Genomic DNA, 14,365 nt, shown 5'->3' with positions numbered 1-14,365 from the left:
AAATAGAAAATATTGTCTTCGTATATAATATATTCATACAGTTTTTTTTATTTGTCATATTTTTATTTTTAGTTCATATCGCCGGTAAGCGGTAATTTTGTAACCGTAGTAACTTTAAAACTGTAGGTGAGAACCAGACAGAGGCTAGTACTGAGTTAGCATTAGCCCATAACTCAAATATTATTTAAAAGAATACTAGCTCTTAACGCAAACATGTGTTTTTTAAAACCCAAACCCTTCATAAGCTCCTCAACAGGAAGTGGTACATGTTCACGTGGCTCTGTTAGCATGCTAACATGCTTACAGTGTGTGTTACCTTATTAAATGCTAACACAATGAACGGGCCAAAATGCATTAATATGCTAACTGTTAACATCTAACATTTAGCATGTCAATGCTAACATGCTGCACACTGCCACATTCAGTCTTAGCATAGTAAATTGATGTTAGCATGCTATGTTAGCGATAACCTCAAATTGGCTGATTGTAATTCAAGAATATTCTGATATTACAGACATTTAATCTTAATCTGTGAACATCTGTAGTCTATTTATTTTTTTTCTGTAATGTTTAATATTATTTAAAAAAAATACTAGTTCCTAATGCAAACATTGTTTTTTAAAAACCGAAACCCTTCATAAGATCCTCAACAGGAAGTGATACAACACCTGCAGTCTATTTATTATCACTGTAATCTGTCCAAATGTTTCTGAGATTTATCTTTGATCCACATCTTCAGCAACAGACAAGAAAAAACAGTGTCCGACCCATTTCATTGTGCAAACAAACACAATCTTGGTATTACAAAAAAAAACAGAGACTTGGTTTGAATGAAGTTTGTTGCTCTGTAACTAAATGTTTTCTGTATTAAACTAGTTCCACGTGGAAGCAACAGGAAGTGATGATAATAAAGTTTTTGTTTGAAAATGATTTGTTTTGATATAATATCTCAACTGATTGTTCAGGTGACTTCCCGTGCGGTGCTGCTAACGTCTGCTCTAATCGTCAGTGTTTCACAGCAGCCGAGATGACGACCTGCGCTGACCTTCCCTGCACGTGCCAGCTCATCATCCACGTGATCAATAAAAGACATTTAGCTCAAGTCGTGTGTGACGATCAGCAGATCTCACTGTAAACACAATCACCGGCAGCAGGCTGCGGAGTATTGATTCCTGACAACACCCGCGCTGCACCCTGCAATAAATCAGGTGCCACGGCAACAAAAACGTGGGATTAATGTCATTTCTGTGTTTAATATATTCATATATTCCCCGTCTCAACCGACCTGTTCCCACCGGGGTGGTGAGTAATAAGGTAACCGAAGATGATAACATGAAGAAACACAGCAGGCGGGTGACAAACGGCTGACAAAGATAAAAAAGAGTGTGAGAATATGATGAAGATGAAGATGAGTGTCAACATTCATAAAGGCAACGATGAAACAGCACATTTCTCTTATTCTAAAGTTTTAAAGAGGGAAAAAAGTGTTATCAAAGTGGCCATGAAGTAAAATACAACCAGAGGTTTATTCTTTTGTTTCTGTTCTGAGCTGAAATTATGATTTTTTTGTTTTTGTTTTATGACCACCCACATTTAACAATAATAATAATATATTTGATTTATAAAGCGCTTTTCATGTACCCAAAGCGCTGGTACAAAAAGAAATAAATAAAATAAAAGTTTAAAAATTTTGGTATTTGTTGCTGCAAAAAAGTTTCAGACAACTGATTTATGTTTCATGCATCTTGGCCGAAAGTATATGGACAAACATACATTACCTGAACCTGCCATTCTACATTTATGGATATTAATCTCCTGCTTGTTGCAGCTGCTGCTTCTTCTTCTGGGAGAAGGCGGCAAAAATCGAACCAGATTTCCGGGTCCGGCTGCAGAAAGCTGCTCCCTCGGAGTTCCGTCCCCGGCCGGTCAGGTTCTTCCAAACCAAACTGAGAAACTCTTCCCTGGAACTGTTGATATGAAGAGAAAAAGCAGCAGATGGATGTATGAATATAGTTTAATACTGTTTCGTGTGACTGATCCACAGCCACAAACTGACCTCAATGACCTCTCACTTCTTGTTAATATGTACGTCAAAGAACACACAACCTCAGGATGAACTAAAGGTCACATCATAAATGAAAACAATATTTCTGTCAAACAAACTTTATTTTGCTTTGGTTTTTCCCCCATGAAACATAGTTTCCGTCTAAATGAGACAACACGAGGTGACAACTCCCTCTTTGTCTGAGCAGCTGTGACCTTTGACCTGTGATGAGGTCAGTTTATGGCTGTGTGAACCTGAACAACACTGTTGTCGGGCGATGAGACCTTTTACCTCTGTAAACGTGACCTTTTTTTTACAAAAGGGAAGAAAAACAAACTAAAGCACAGAAAACTAAAATGCTGCAGGTGGATGCAGTAGAGGTGTGCGGCCGCTTGGGGGCGCTGCCATGTCAGGCTACACACGGGATTAGAATCACAACCTCGTGGCGATGTGAGACAAAGACTATAGACTCAGATTAGGAACGTGATGAAAAGGCTTCTTCATCATCCTCATCATCATCGTCATCATCACCTGCAGGAGCCGAACATCTGAGGAGTTTGACAGGTGAGAAAAAAAGTCCCTCAACCTCGATCTCAGTGTTTCCCTTAAATGTGAAGTGATGTCAGTTTGTGTGTGCGTGCGTGCACGTGTGCGTGTGTATGTATGTACGTGTGTGTATGTATGTACGTGTGCGTGTGTGTGTATGTATGTGTGTGTGTGTGTGTGTGTGTGTGCCAACGTATCATTGAAATCGACCCAACATTTCTCTCCACTCCGCGCAATTACGCACGGTCCATCCACGGACGCGGCTCGTGAACTGCGGGTCGCTTTGTTGTCTGTGGATCATCCGTGTGCACGTTTACACATGAAACCCTCGGCAGCCTATAGGCTTTCCCCACGTGACGTCACGCGTCAACTTTTTTTGGGGGGGGGGTATGTGTGCGCGCAATGCGTTTTTTAAGTTCCCGCTGTGCTGCGGCAGGTGCGACGTTTAAACCAACAGGAGCAGCAGGGGATAAGTGTGTGTTTTAATAGAGGTCAAGTCTTTTTTGGGGGCGGGGGGGAGGGGGAGGGGGGGGAGGTGCCCGCGGCGCGCCACGCGCGTAACGACGAGTAAGTCTGTACATAGATGAATGAAGACGTCGAGAGGCTTTTGTGAAAGGAAGGGGAGCGCGTCACAGAAGCAGTTCGTCCTGCAGGGATCCCTCAGTGCTCGTGTCCACAGCGGCACATGTGTGCGGGTCCATGTCGCCGCCGGACGCGCATCCAAGTCCACGGATGAGAGGGACCGGGAGGCAGCAGAATGCTTGTGGCGGGCGCGAGTAACGGAACCATGAGGTCGTCGTTCATGGTGGAGGACGGAGCCGGAGCCGGTGCCGGTGCCGGCGCAGACCCCGCGGGCTCCACCAACATGATGATCTCGGAGGCTCTGGCGCCCCGGCTGCTGAAGATCGCGCAGGGCGCCGCGGAGGCTGCGGCTGCTGCGGCGGCGGCGGCGGCGGCGACGTCTCCGTCCGCCTCCAGTCAACCGCAGGTCATGGAGACGAACGGGACCCGGTGCGGCGAGCAGATCCTGAGCTACGGCCGCGTGGAGAAGGTCCTGATCGGCGCGGTGCTCACCATGCTCACGCTGTCCACCATCTGCGGGAACCTGCTGGTGGTCATCTCCGTGTGCTTCGTGAAGAAGCTGCGTCAACCGTCCAACTACCTGATCGTGTCTCTGGCCGTGGCCGACCTGTCGGTGGCCCTGGCCGTGATGCCCTTCGTCAGCATCACGGACCTGATCGGGGGCCAGTGGGTCTTCGGACAGTTCTTCTGCAACGTCTTCATCGCCATGGACGTGATGTGCTGCACCGCGTCCATCATGACCCTGTGCGTGATCAGCATCGACAGGTGAGGTCAAAGTTCAAAGTCTCTCACTAAAGTTCATCATCCATCGATCGTCAGACAAACTTCGTTCTGAACTTTTTACGCATCTCCATCATCATCCTCCTGCTCCTCTTCATCCTGCTTCCCATCTTCATCATCATCCTGCTCTTCTTCATCCTTCTCCTCCTCATCACCATCCTGCTGTTCTTTATCCTGCTTCTCATCTTCATCATCACCATCCTGCTGTTCTTCATCCTGCTTCTCATCTTCATCATCCTACCCCTCCTCATCTTCATCCTGCACCTCCTCATCTTCATCCTGCACCTCCTCATCTTCATCATCCTCCTCCTGCTCCTCTTCATCCTGCCCCTCCTCATCTTCATCCTGCACCTCCTCATCTTCACCCTCCTCCTGCACCCTTCATCCTGCTGCTCCTGCTCCTCCTCATCTTCATCCTGCTGCTCCTTCTCCTCCTCCTGTTCCTCATTTCCATCATCCTGCTCCTCGTCTTTAATCCCACACCAGCAGATTCTTCAGACTGACTAATTTAACATTAACACTAAAATAATAATAATAATAATAATAATAATACATGACATTTCTAGACCGTTTTTCTAGGAACTCAAAGCGCTTGAAATTACTGACAGTTGTCATGTGTCACGTCATTTCGTCAGTTTGAAGTTGAAGTTATAATAATCTACTGAAAACCGAACGTGTGTGAAATTCGGAACATCGTGTCTCTTTTTCCCAGGGATGTTTCTGGTTTTAAATCTGAGCTGCGACACTTTGCTCTTCTCTTGTTCTCCGGGCTGAAAGATTAATTCATCACATGTTCATAAGCGTCTTTCGTAAGAACCAGGGCATCGGTCACTCGGGGTGAACGAGGCAGACGAATCCTCGACACTCGATTTTGTTTTAAATGAGAGAAGAAGAACGAGGTGACCTCAGCCGCCCCCCCTCCCTGTGCCGGATGTCTTTCACTCAGACGTGTTTTTTTATCTGTAGGTATTTGGGAATCACAAAACCGCTGACCTATCCCGTCCGGCAGAACGGCTGCTGCATGGCCAAGATGATCGTGTCGGTGTGGCTGCTCTCGGCCTCCATCACCCTCCCGCCGCTGTTCGGCTGGGCGCAGAACGTCAACGACGGCAGCGTTTGCCTCATCAGCCAGGACTTCGGCTACACCGTCTACTCCACCGCCGTGGCGTTCTACATCCCCATGTCCGTGATGCTGATCATGTACCACCGGATTTTCCGAGCCGCCAAACTCAGCGCGGCCAAGCACACCATCACCGGCTTCCCCAGGGAGGGGGAGCACGCTGCAGGGGCGGCTCCACGGGCGGGCAGAGGGGGCCACCAGCTCCACCAGCCGGCGGAATCCGGAGAGACGGCGAGCGTGGAAGCGACGGAGGAAGGGGAGGAGAGCTTGGACTGCGCGGCGGCGGCGCTCAAGCTCCAGCGGGAGGTGGAGGAGGAGTGCGGCACGCGCGTCTCCCGCCTCCTCAAGAGCGGCGAGCACCACCAACGCCGCAAGAGGAAGAACCAGTCCATCTTCAAGCGGGAGCAGAAGGCCGCGGCCACGCTGGGCATCGTGGTCGGCTGCTTCGCCTTCTGCTGGCTGCCGTTCTTCCTGGTGTCCACGGCGCGGCCGTTCGTCTGCGGCGTGGAGTGCAGCTGCGTACCGCTCTGGCTGGAGAGGACGCTGCTGTGGCTCGGCTACGCCAACTCCCTCATCAACCCCTTCATCTACGCGTTCTTCAACCGCGACCTGAGGACCACCTACAGCAACCTGCTGCGCTGCCGCTACAGGAACATCAATCGGAAGCTGTCGGCGGCCGGCATGCACGAGGCGCTGAAGCTGGTGGAGAAGCCGGACGCTGACGTGTAGCGCCGCGGACCGGGGCCAATCGGCGCTGCCGCAGGAGACACCACCATGCAGAGACGACCACCGGGGGAAACAGCCGGTGGGGCTCAGACTGTGGCGACGCTGTCGGACCGGCGATTCCCTCGAACGTGACGGTCGAGGGCGAGAGGAGGCAGGGCGCTGTGATTGACTGGACGCACTTGAAGGCACTCAGAAGACGCCCATGGGCCTCAAGCTGCACATCTTTTACTGTGAGGATTGTGGGAAATGGTGTGGAAGTTCAACTTGCTGGCGACGATTTCACGCTGTCTGGACGGAGGACTTCAGCGCACGAGAAGTTCACTCTCTGACTTTACACTCGGCTGCCGCAGCGGATGGATTTAGAGAAGAACTTGCCCTCACAAAAGGAGAAGAAAAAAGAAGATGGAGTTCTCGGAGCTCGATTGATCCACTAAAACGCCAAATGTTTTTCAGCTCGTGTCCACGGTTTATCACGCGGCCCTCAGAACACGAGTCACGATTAAAACACGTCTGATATGTAAATATTGTCGAACGCGCCTGATGTCAGAGGTCAAAGCGTCCGATCGACCTGGTGTCAGTTCATAACTTTTACTCTTTTTGTTGAAATGTGTCGAAACTCGCTCCTGTTGCCTCTTCGCAGGTTCTCGCTGCGACTTCACCGAAAAGCCCCCCGATGAATCCAACTTCAGTTCGAGCTCTGTCTTGTATTTTCAAACGTGACACTTAATAAGTTCTGTGTGAACACAAGCTGACGACATTTTCACCTTTTGTTCTCCGACCTGAAATATCTATTTTATTTGGTTGCCGCCAATTGTCTAAACAAGACAAACAGAGGTCATGTGACCGCGGTATGTTTTGTAGCCAAACATCAGATTTTTACTTCTGTCGATTGTAAATAAAGATGGACGACGTGACAGCTCGCCCCCTGGTGTCTGGCTGCAGTATAGGTCATGATCCCCGCTATTTGACGGTATAAAAACCGGCTGAGACGTCATGATTGACAGCTGACACTGACTCAGGATTGGTCGAGAGCGTGTGTGGGCGGGGCTGTGACACCACGGCTCCACTCCAGGATCATTACATCACAGACTCTGACTCCACATGACGTCACCAGCGAAAGATGGCGGCTCCTGACCAAGAGGAAGAGACGTGACTTCATCTTTATATACACTCGCTGATCGTCTTTATATACAGTCGCTGATCGTCTTTATATACAGTCGCTGATCGTCTTTATATACAGTCGCTGATCGTCTTTATATACAGTCGCTGATCGTCTTTAGATACAGTCATTGATCGTCTTTATATACAGTCTCTGATCGTCTTTATATACAGTCAGTGATCGTCTTTATATACAGTCACTGATCGTCTCTATATACAGTCACTGATCGTCTTTAGATACAGTCACTGATCGTCTTTATATACAGTCGCTGATCGTCTTTAGATACAGTCACTGATCGTCTTTATATACAGTCAGTGATCGTCTTTATATACAGTCAGTGATCGTCTTTATATACAGTCAGTGATCGTCTTTATATACAGTCACTGATCGTCTCTATATACAGTCACTGATCGTCTTTATATACAGTCAGTGATCGTCAGTGATCGTCTTTATATACAGTCAGTGATCGTCTTTATATACAGTCACTGATCGTCTTTATATACAGTCAGTGATCAATCATCAGAAGTAAAAAGCTGATTTTGTCTACAAACTGTTCAAACATAATAAAAGTAGTTCTTTCATTGGTCGAGATTTGTTAAGGAACAAAACGTGTCACTGTTGTAAACTTGTGCTTGTCACAGTTTATTTTCTGAAATGATCCAAGGGACAAAACGTCCCGTCAGTTTCCTGTGGACGGAACCAGACAAAGCTTTTCTGTCAACTCTGAATATTCACGAAAGAAAAACATTCAACGCCAAAAGAATCTGTTTTTGGTGAATGTGGAACTCTTGCAAATATGTGACATCGCCTTATGAGCCCCGCCCACTTCAAAACCGGCGAGAACAAGCGCGGACGAAACGTGAAATCAGAGAATCTTCCCGTGAAATAGTGTTCAGACGTTAACGGTCCCATCACACTTCATCGGAAGGAGCTGATTCAGATCTTTTAAGTAATTAATTCCGTTATTAAAATCGCCGTCAATCACTTCTAAGTTGAATAATAATTTCATCGTCTAATCTTCACCGACATTAACTAGAAATCGTCCAAGGTGTCGGACCCTCTCTCTCTCAGCTGTGTGAGGATCGGGAGCGTCTGTCTCGTGTCGCTCGCCGCTGGGGACTGAAAATAGAAACATTAAAGCGTTGATTTATTGTCGCGGGAGCAGCAACAGGAACCTGAACACGACACGCCGTCGTTAATATTCATGTGTACAGTAATGAGAGGAGAAGAGCTTTTCAGTGTTGTTGTTGTTGTTGTTGTCAATATTTAAAGTCTGAGGGACGTTTTACTGCCCCGTTGCGTGTGTGTGTGTGTGTGTGTGTGTGTGTGTGTGTGTGTGTTTTGGAGCTGATCGGTCAAAGGTCAAACACAAAATATAGTCTTAAAAAAAACACATTTCTCCTCAAACAATAAAGAGACAATGTAAATGTCCAAAGTGTCCATTTCGTCTGCGGCGGGGGCAAAAGCAAACGCTGAGAGATCGGCCATTGTGGTTGTTGTCGGCGGCTCGCTGACGCGCTACAGGAAGTAGGAGGAGTCGGACTTTGACGGTTTTAGTTGTTAAGCTCCGCCCCTGCAGCCGCCGGCTGCTCGCGTTGACGTATCAAGTCCGCCGCAGCCGCAGCGTAGGTGAGGCATTGACTAGATGACGTCACGATGACACCGCGATGAAATGGCATTGATACAATTTATATATATATATATAACCGATTTTTCATTCTTGTTCTGATCATGAATTAAAGAGGAAAACTTAAGACTCCGGTGGAATCAGGACGTGTGAGTGCGAACGTCCGTGAAAAGAGAAAAGATCATCGGCACCTGGCGACTGCTCTCCAGACGGAGACAGGTGAACCAATGTGCCGCCGTCACACTTCGTGGTCCCGTGAACCGAACCACTGAACCGAGCTCGTTCTGGGCCCGGCTCCACGGCAACGAGAGCCGCTGCCAGTGAGTCAGTGAGCGCCGCTAACACACAGAACATCCGCCGAGGAAACCAGAGCCCCGACGCCAATCAGCTGATATCAGACGTTTATGGTTTACTGATATGAAACACATTGAGTTAACAATGTAGAAAAGATCTTTAATTGTGTTTCTTTTCTTGATTGGACTTCTGTACATTTGGTTCTGTGTCATAAGGGTTTGATAACGTCGTCGTAGAGTGGTGGTGAGAATTTGAAATCCTCCAATGCGGCAGCGGATCAATTCTGATCCTTCCAACTGATTGATTTTAATGGCAAAACCCCCAAGCGACCGGCGACAGCAAGGTCAGAGGTCAAAAAGGTCTGGGACCCGATGTGAAGATGGTTGGACGAGACGATGGCGCAGATCGTGTCGTGCGAAGACACGGGCTCGTTTCTCTGACACTCTGAGTCCAGTCAATGAAAAGAAGTGACGGACACTAAATGACGACTGGCGAGCGGCGTCCCAGTTCAGGCTCCGCCTCCTTCCGAGGACGTGGTCCACAAAAAGGCCGACCCCAAACGAGACGGTCTGGTCCGGGCAACGGAGCTGCAGTTGCCCACGGTACGAGGAAGTAAGTCACTGGAGCGCTATGAATCATGGGGAAGATCGGCCCGTTGCTGGGACGCGTTTGAAACGGGACGATCGCCTCTGGAAGGGGGCGGAGCCTGAACTGAGACACTGGAGGGAAACAGCTGTGGAACGCCGCTGATGTGTATAGTGTGAATATTATTGATGTGCATGTATTATGATTTGTAAAAAAAAAGGAAAAGGGAAGGAGGTGAAGTGTGAAAGCACAGGAAGACGATTCCGTCCGCACGGACGCCGCCCATCAAGTCTCCGACGGATCACTTTGCCAGATTCGTGGCGAAAACTCACAGAAATGTGTTGTTCCAGCAAATGAGTTTCAATTGGAAGAAAAACAGCAGCGACGCTACTGTGGGACGTCGTGGCAACATGTTGACGTCTTGATCTGCTCCGACAAAGACTCAAAGGTCACATTTCTTTGTTTGGAACTCTCTGGGACTTTTGGTTTGGGACTTGTTATCACCTTTACGTTTCACCGCCTGACTTGAGATTATCAGAGTTCTGACTGTACGTTTCATCAAACCAAAAGTCCCCGTGAAAAGACTTCCGACCCAACGAGAGTCACTCGAGTCTTCGGCAGATCCTGATGATTTTTGTGTTTTGCAGTCTAGTCGTTCCACCGTCGACGCTGTGGTGAACGTCCCGTTTCTAACGTCAACATGTTTTACAGTGCGTGCGGTCGCATCTCACCTTCTTGTCTGTGTGCCGTCACCTGAAGACTCAAGTGTAAATAATAAATCTGCCTGTTTTTCTCCAACTGACCTGCGTAAAACCTGATTTATTGTTCTCGTGTAAAAATGACCCCATGAGAAAAAGATGTGTGACGCTGCTCCACAAACAGAATCTGCACGGGCGACGTGTTCTTGAGTTTTGCAGATCGGACATTTTAGAAATACGAACAAAGAGCTGCAATGAAGTTAGAAATACCACAGTGAACTATGATGGTCAACATTATGTCAGTTATTCAACATGGATTTAAAATAACACTAAAATACCAACGGCTAATGATTAACACATTTTCCAGTTTGGAATGCTAGCAGGCTAGCTTAACGTTAGCTTAGCTACTTTGATTAACGATTAACGCTAACCTGTAGCTATAATTTGATTTGCGTAACGCTATTAGCATTGCTAGTACTACCAAAACCGTACTGTACTAAATACTGCCACAACGTACCGACGTTCACAAGTTACATTATGCAACCGAGCTGCTGCTAAAGCTAAAGCTAACAATCTCGCAATCTAGTAACGTAATTCCAGTAACGAATTTGCCAGATAAAAATTCCGGTGAAATTGAAAGAACTCTACACAGCTAAAATGTATATATCATGTATTGAAAATTGATCTACATGGCATCACTATTTATGAAAGTATGATGCATACATGTCGCCGCTCGTGAACTCTTATGGGTGCGTTCTCAAGTGTCAAGTGGACACGAGCTTCTGCAACACGAACTGTGCGGACAACATTCAACATTCGTGGGTTGATGAACGATCCTGTGGCCAAAGGAGCGTGAACGCACCATTAAAGATAATTTGCATTAACTTTACAGCAATATAGCATCTTTAAAAAGGAATTGAGCTTCTACCCTTTTTTAAAAATTGAGTTTTTTATCGTGGCTTGTAATTGGCGGTAACAATTTTAAATTGTATCCCATTAAATGAAATTCCTTTTCATCCCTCTTTTCCCATTCGACAGCTCAAAGAGACAAAGCAAATACATCCAGGAACTCGCTCAGAGAATGGATGAATATGGCGAAGGGACTTTGACCCAGTTACAGAAGCTGCCGAATGGCTTCCTGCCACTCCGACAACTTACACTCTACAAAATGTTTTCCAGCAGGTAAAGAGAGAAGGGATTCCCGTTGAGCAGCGCGTGTTCACGCGTGTGAGCTCTATTCTGAGACATACGAGGGAAATTCATCGGGCGCGAACCGAGCGACGAGGCGTCGTTTCCTCCGCTCGGCGTGGGCGTCATGATAAGAACTCTTTTTCTGCAAATACATCCATTTGCATTTTTGCAATCCTGCGAATGCAGACGTGTGAACTAATTTCCTCACTCGACAAATGTCAGTCGCTTTTTTTTTTTAAAAGCGCAGATTCCCTGAAAAAAACAACAGTTCACGTCTGAATTTATGAAATTTCCCTTTAAGCAGCGAGAATATTTATTGTTATTAACTATGAATACTACAGGTTGAAATGGAATTAAAATATTTTGATGATAATTTATATATTTGGCTTCATGAATTGTCAGTTACTCAATACGCAGAGCGACGTGTCATGTTTTAAGTGATGCTGCTAATGAAGCGGCTTGTTCTACCATAGGAATCAGAGTTTTGGGCCTGAATATGTCATTAATAGTAGTAAATAAAATAGAAACTTCATTAACAACAGAGTGAAGACGCCTTACGCGGTGAGGAAGTCTCTCCGACGTGACGATTGTGATTCAGTCGCAGATTAAATCCAGAGTCTGAAGATAACAACACGTTTTCCTCTGACATGAATAAATCCAACGCACTTTTGAAGATTCTGGCTTCTCGTCTTTGAAGAGATGAGTTTTCCTCCTGGAGTCCGATGAATCACCTCTTTGATGTAGATATGTGCAAAAAAAAATAATAAAGAAATCCTCGTTTTTATTTAATCAAATGAGATTAGATGTAAAAATGTGTGTCAGTGTCAGACGGAGGAAAGAAGAAGACAGCGGTGGATCACTTCTTTGTAATCAACTCATTCTCCTTGATAACATCACGTCCAAATACTGGGACATGCGTTTTCCATCCAAACTAAAAACTGCTCCTCAGCTGCTGATCGATGAAAAGACTGATCAGGAAACGAGGTAACATTTCATTTCCCTTTTGATATCTATTCATGGAAAAGGATAATAAGCTGCTTGTTTTGGGTTTCATAAGACTTGAATCTAGGTCACACAGTTTTTAACCTGACCTTCTTCCGTTCTTTAGTTGAGCTGCCGATGAATCAAACAGAACCACATGTTCTCACCCGACTGAGTAGGGGTCTCCCAATCAGAACAATAACAACCGACAGTCCAACATGTGTATCGGAGGAGCCGGAAATCGAACCACCGAGCACCGGTTACAGGACAATGAGCCGCTCTGCCTCCTGAGCCACCTCCATAGTGTTGGACCGCACTCATTCGGCAAATCCCAGAATCTGAAGAGTGAAGCCAGGAGGTCGGAGGCTGGTGAAGCGACACGTGAGGTCACGTCTAATGGTTTTACAACACTCAGTAGAACGTATCCCTCCGCCAGCCGTCCTCTAGTTCTTATGGTAGAAATACATAAAGGAAAACAGGAAGTGGTCTGATAACCTGAAAGACTTGGTGGAAATTGGTTAAGTAGTTTTTGTGTAATCCTGTTGACAAATAGACCAACTAACAAACCAACCAACCAACCAACACAACAACCAACCAACTAACAAACCAACCAACCAACACAACAACCAACCAACCAACTAACAAACTAAACAACCAACACAACAACCAACCAACTAACATACTAAACAACCAACACAACAACCAACCAACTAACAAACTAAACAACCAACACAACAACCAACCAACTAACAAACTAAACAACCAACCAACTAACCCAACAACCAACTAACCAACCAACCAACCAACCAACCAACCTAACAACCAACCAACTTGACAACCAACCTAACAACCAACCAACCAACCTACCTAACAACCAACCAACCAACCAACCAACCAACCAACCTAACAACCAACCTAACTAACAACCAACCAACCAACCAACCAACCTAACAACCAACCAAACAAACAACTTAACTTCTAACCAACTATACCAAATTAATAAAAGCGGGGAAAAGATAACTTCCTTGGTGGAGGTAAGAAACACATATGGGTGAGAAGTTTGTGTCTCCATACAAATGGTGTATTTTTCTTCGGTTTTCTTGATGTTTCTGAAGTAAACTCACTCTCTCACTCATACACACACACAATAGAGAAGGTTATTTTTAACTCCTGCCCACCACTGGAGCTGCAGAGTTGGTGTGAAGAATATTTTACCTACTGTAGAGTTCAAACCCGCCGCCTCTCTGCCTCCCGGTGACTTGCTCGAGGACCAGCGGACGACGAAGGAGAATTTCACCGACGCGCCGCTTCGTGTCTGAAAGCATAGTTCAGCATTCCGCGTAACTTGTGGCCAGAAAGCATTGATTTGTTTTGTTTTTTATTGACCACAATGCACCTGTGATGGATGTCCGCTGACGCACTTCGCTGTTTGACTCATTTACTTTTGCCGCCCGGGGCGGCGTTCACATGAGCGGCCGCTATCGACTCGGCCTTCCCACATCCACACTCAGAAATATGTTCAGCAGGGACGTTTGGTTCCTTCAAAAGGCAGCGGAGCAGGGGAGAGCGAGACATCACACTCACCGAGCTGTTGCACCGAAGAGGAAGAAGAAGAGGAAGAGGAAGAAGAAGAGGAGTAGTTTTTTTACATTTTGTTTTTTTTATTTCTGAGTCAAAAAGGGAGTGATGCTGCCTGTCAGGTGAGGAGGAAGAGGAGGAGGAGGAAGAGAAAAGAGACAAAGAGACTGAAGAGGGGAAGAAAAACAGAGGACAAAGTGAAACCGGATGATAAAGGAGCGACAGGTGAGGAAAGTGGGACAGAAGAGGAGGAGGACGAGGAAGGAGAGACAGAGAGAGAGAGTGTGAGGGAGGAGGAGGAGGAGCAACGAGTGAACAGAGGATGGAGCGATGAAGAGGGAGAAGTGCTGGATGAGCTGTCGACTTGGCTCAGCGCTGACTCACTGGCTCTTAGTGTTGTTACATGACGTGAGTCCATGTGATGAGTCACAGACGTGTTGATGATGATGATGAT

General features: G+C 46.5%; 1 protein-coding gene across 1 annotated transcript; it reads left to right on the top strand.

Moving 5' to 3' along the window:
• Nucleotides 1-3,124: 3,124 nt before the first annotated feature.
• On the top strand, nt 3,125-7,058 carry LOC118283839 (5-hydroxytryptamine receptor 7). Its single transcript, XM_035606231.2, has 2 exons — nt 3,125-3,937; nt 4,919-7,058. Exons 1-2 carry the CDS (start codon nt 3,348-3,350, stop codon nt 5,799-5,801), a joined length of 1,473 nt encoding a protein of 490 aa, XP_035462124.2. The 5' UTR covers nt 3,125-3,347; the 3' UTR covers nt 5,802-7,058.
• The last annotated feature ends 7,307 nt before the right edge of the window (nt 7,059-14,365 follow it).

This window comes from Scophthalmus maximus, chromosome 10 (assembly GCF_022379125.1).
Source record: "Scophthalmus maximus strain ysfricsl-2021 chromosome 10, ASM2237912v1, whole genome shotgun sequence".
NCBI lineage: Eukaryota > Metazoa > Chordata > Actinopteri > Pleuronectiformes > Scophthalmidae > Scophthalmus > Scophthalmus maximus.
This window is presented reverse-complemented; position numbering and strand designations above follow the sequence as displayed.

Bases quoted from the DNA above. Each gene is read 5' to 3' on its own strand.
- LOC118283839 (XM_035606231.2), top strand. From the start codon at position 3,348: ATGCTTGTGGCGGGCGCGAGTAACGGAACCATGAGGTCGTCGTTCATG. The intron at 3,938-4,918 runs GTGAGGTCAAAG...TTTTATCTGTAG, and splicing joins TGCGTGATCAGCATCGACAG to GTATTTGGGAATCACAAAAC.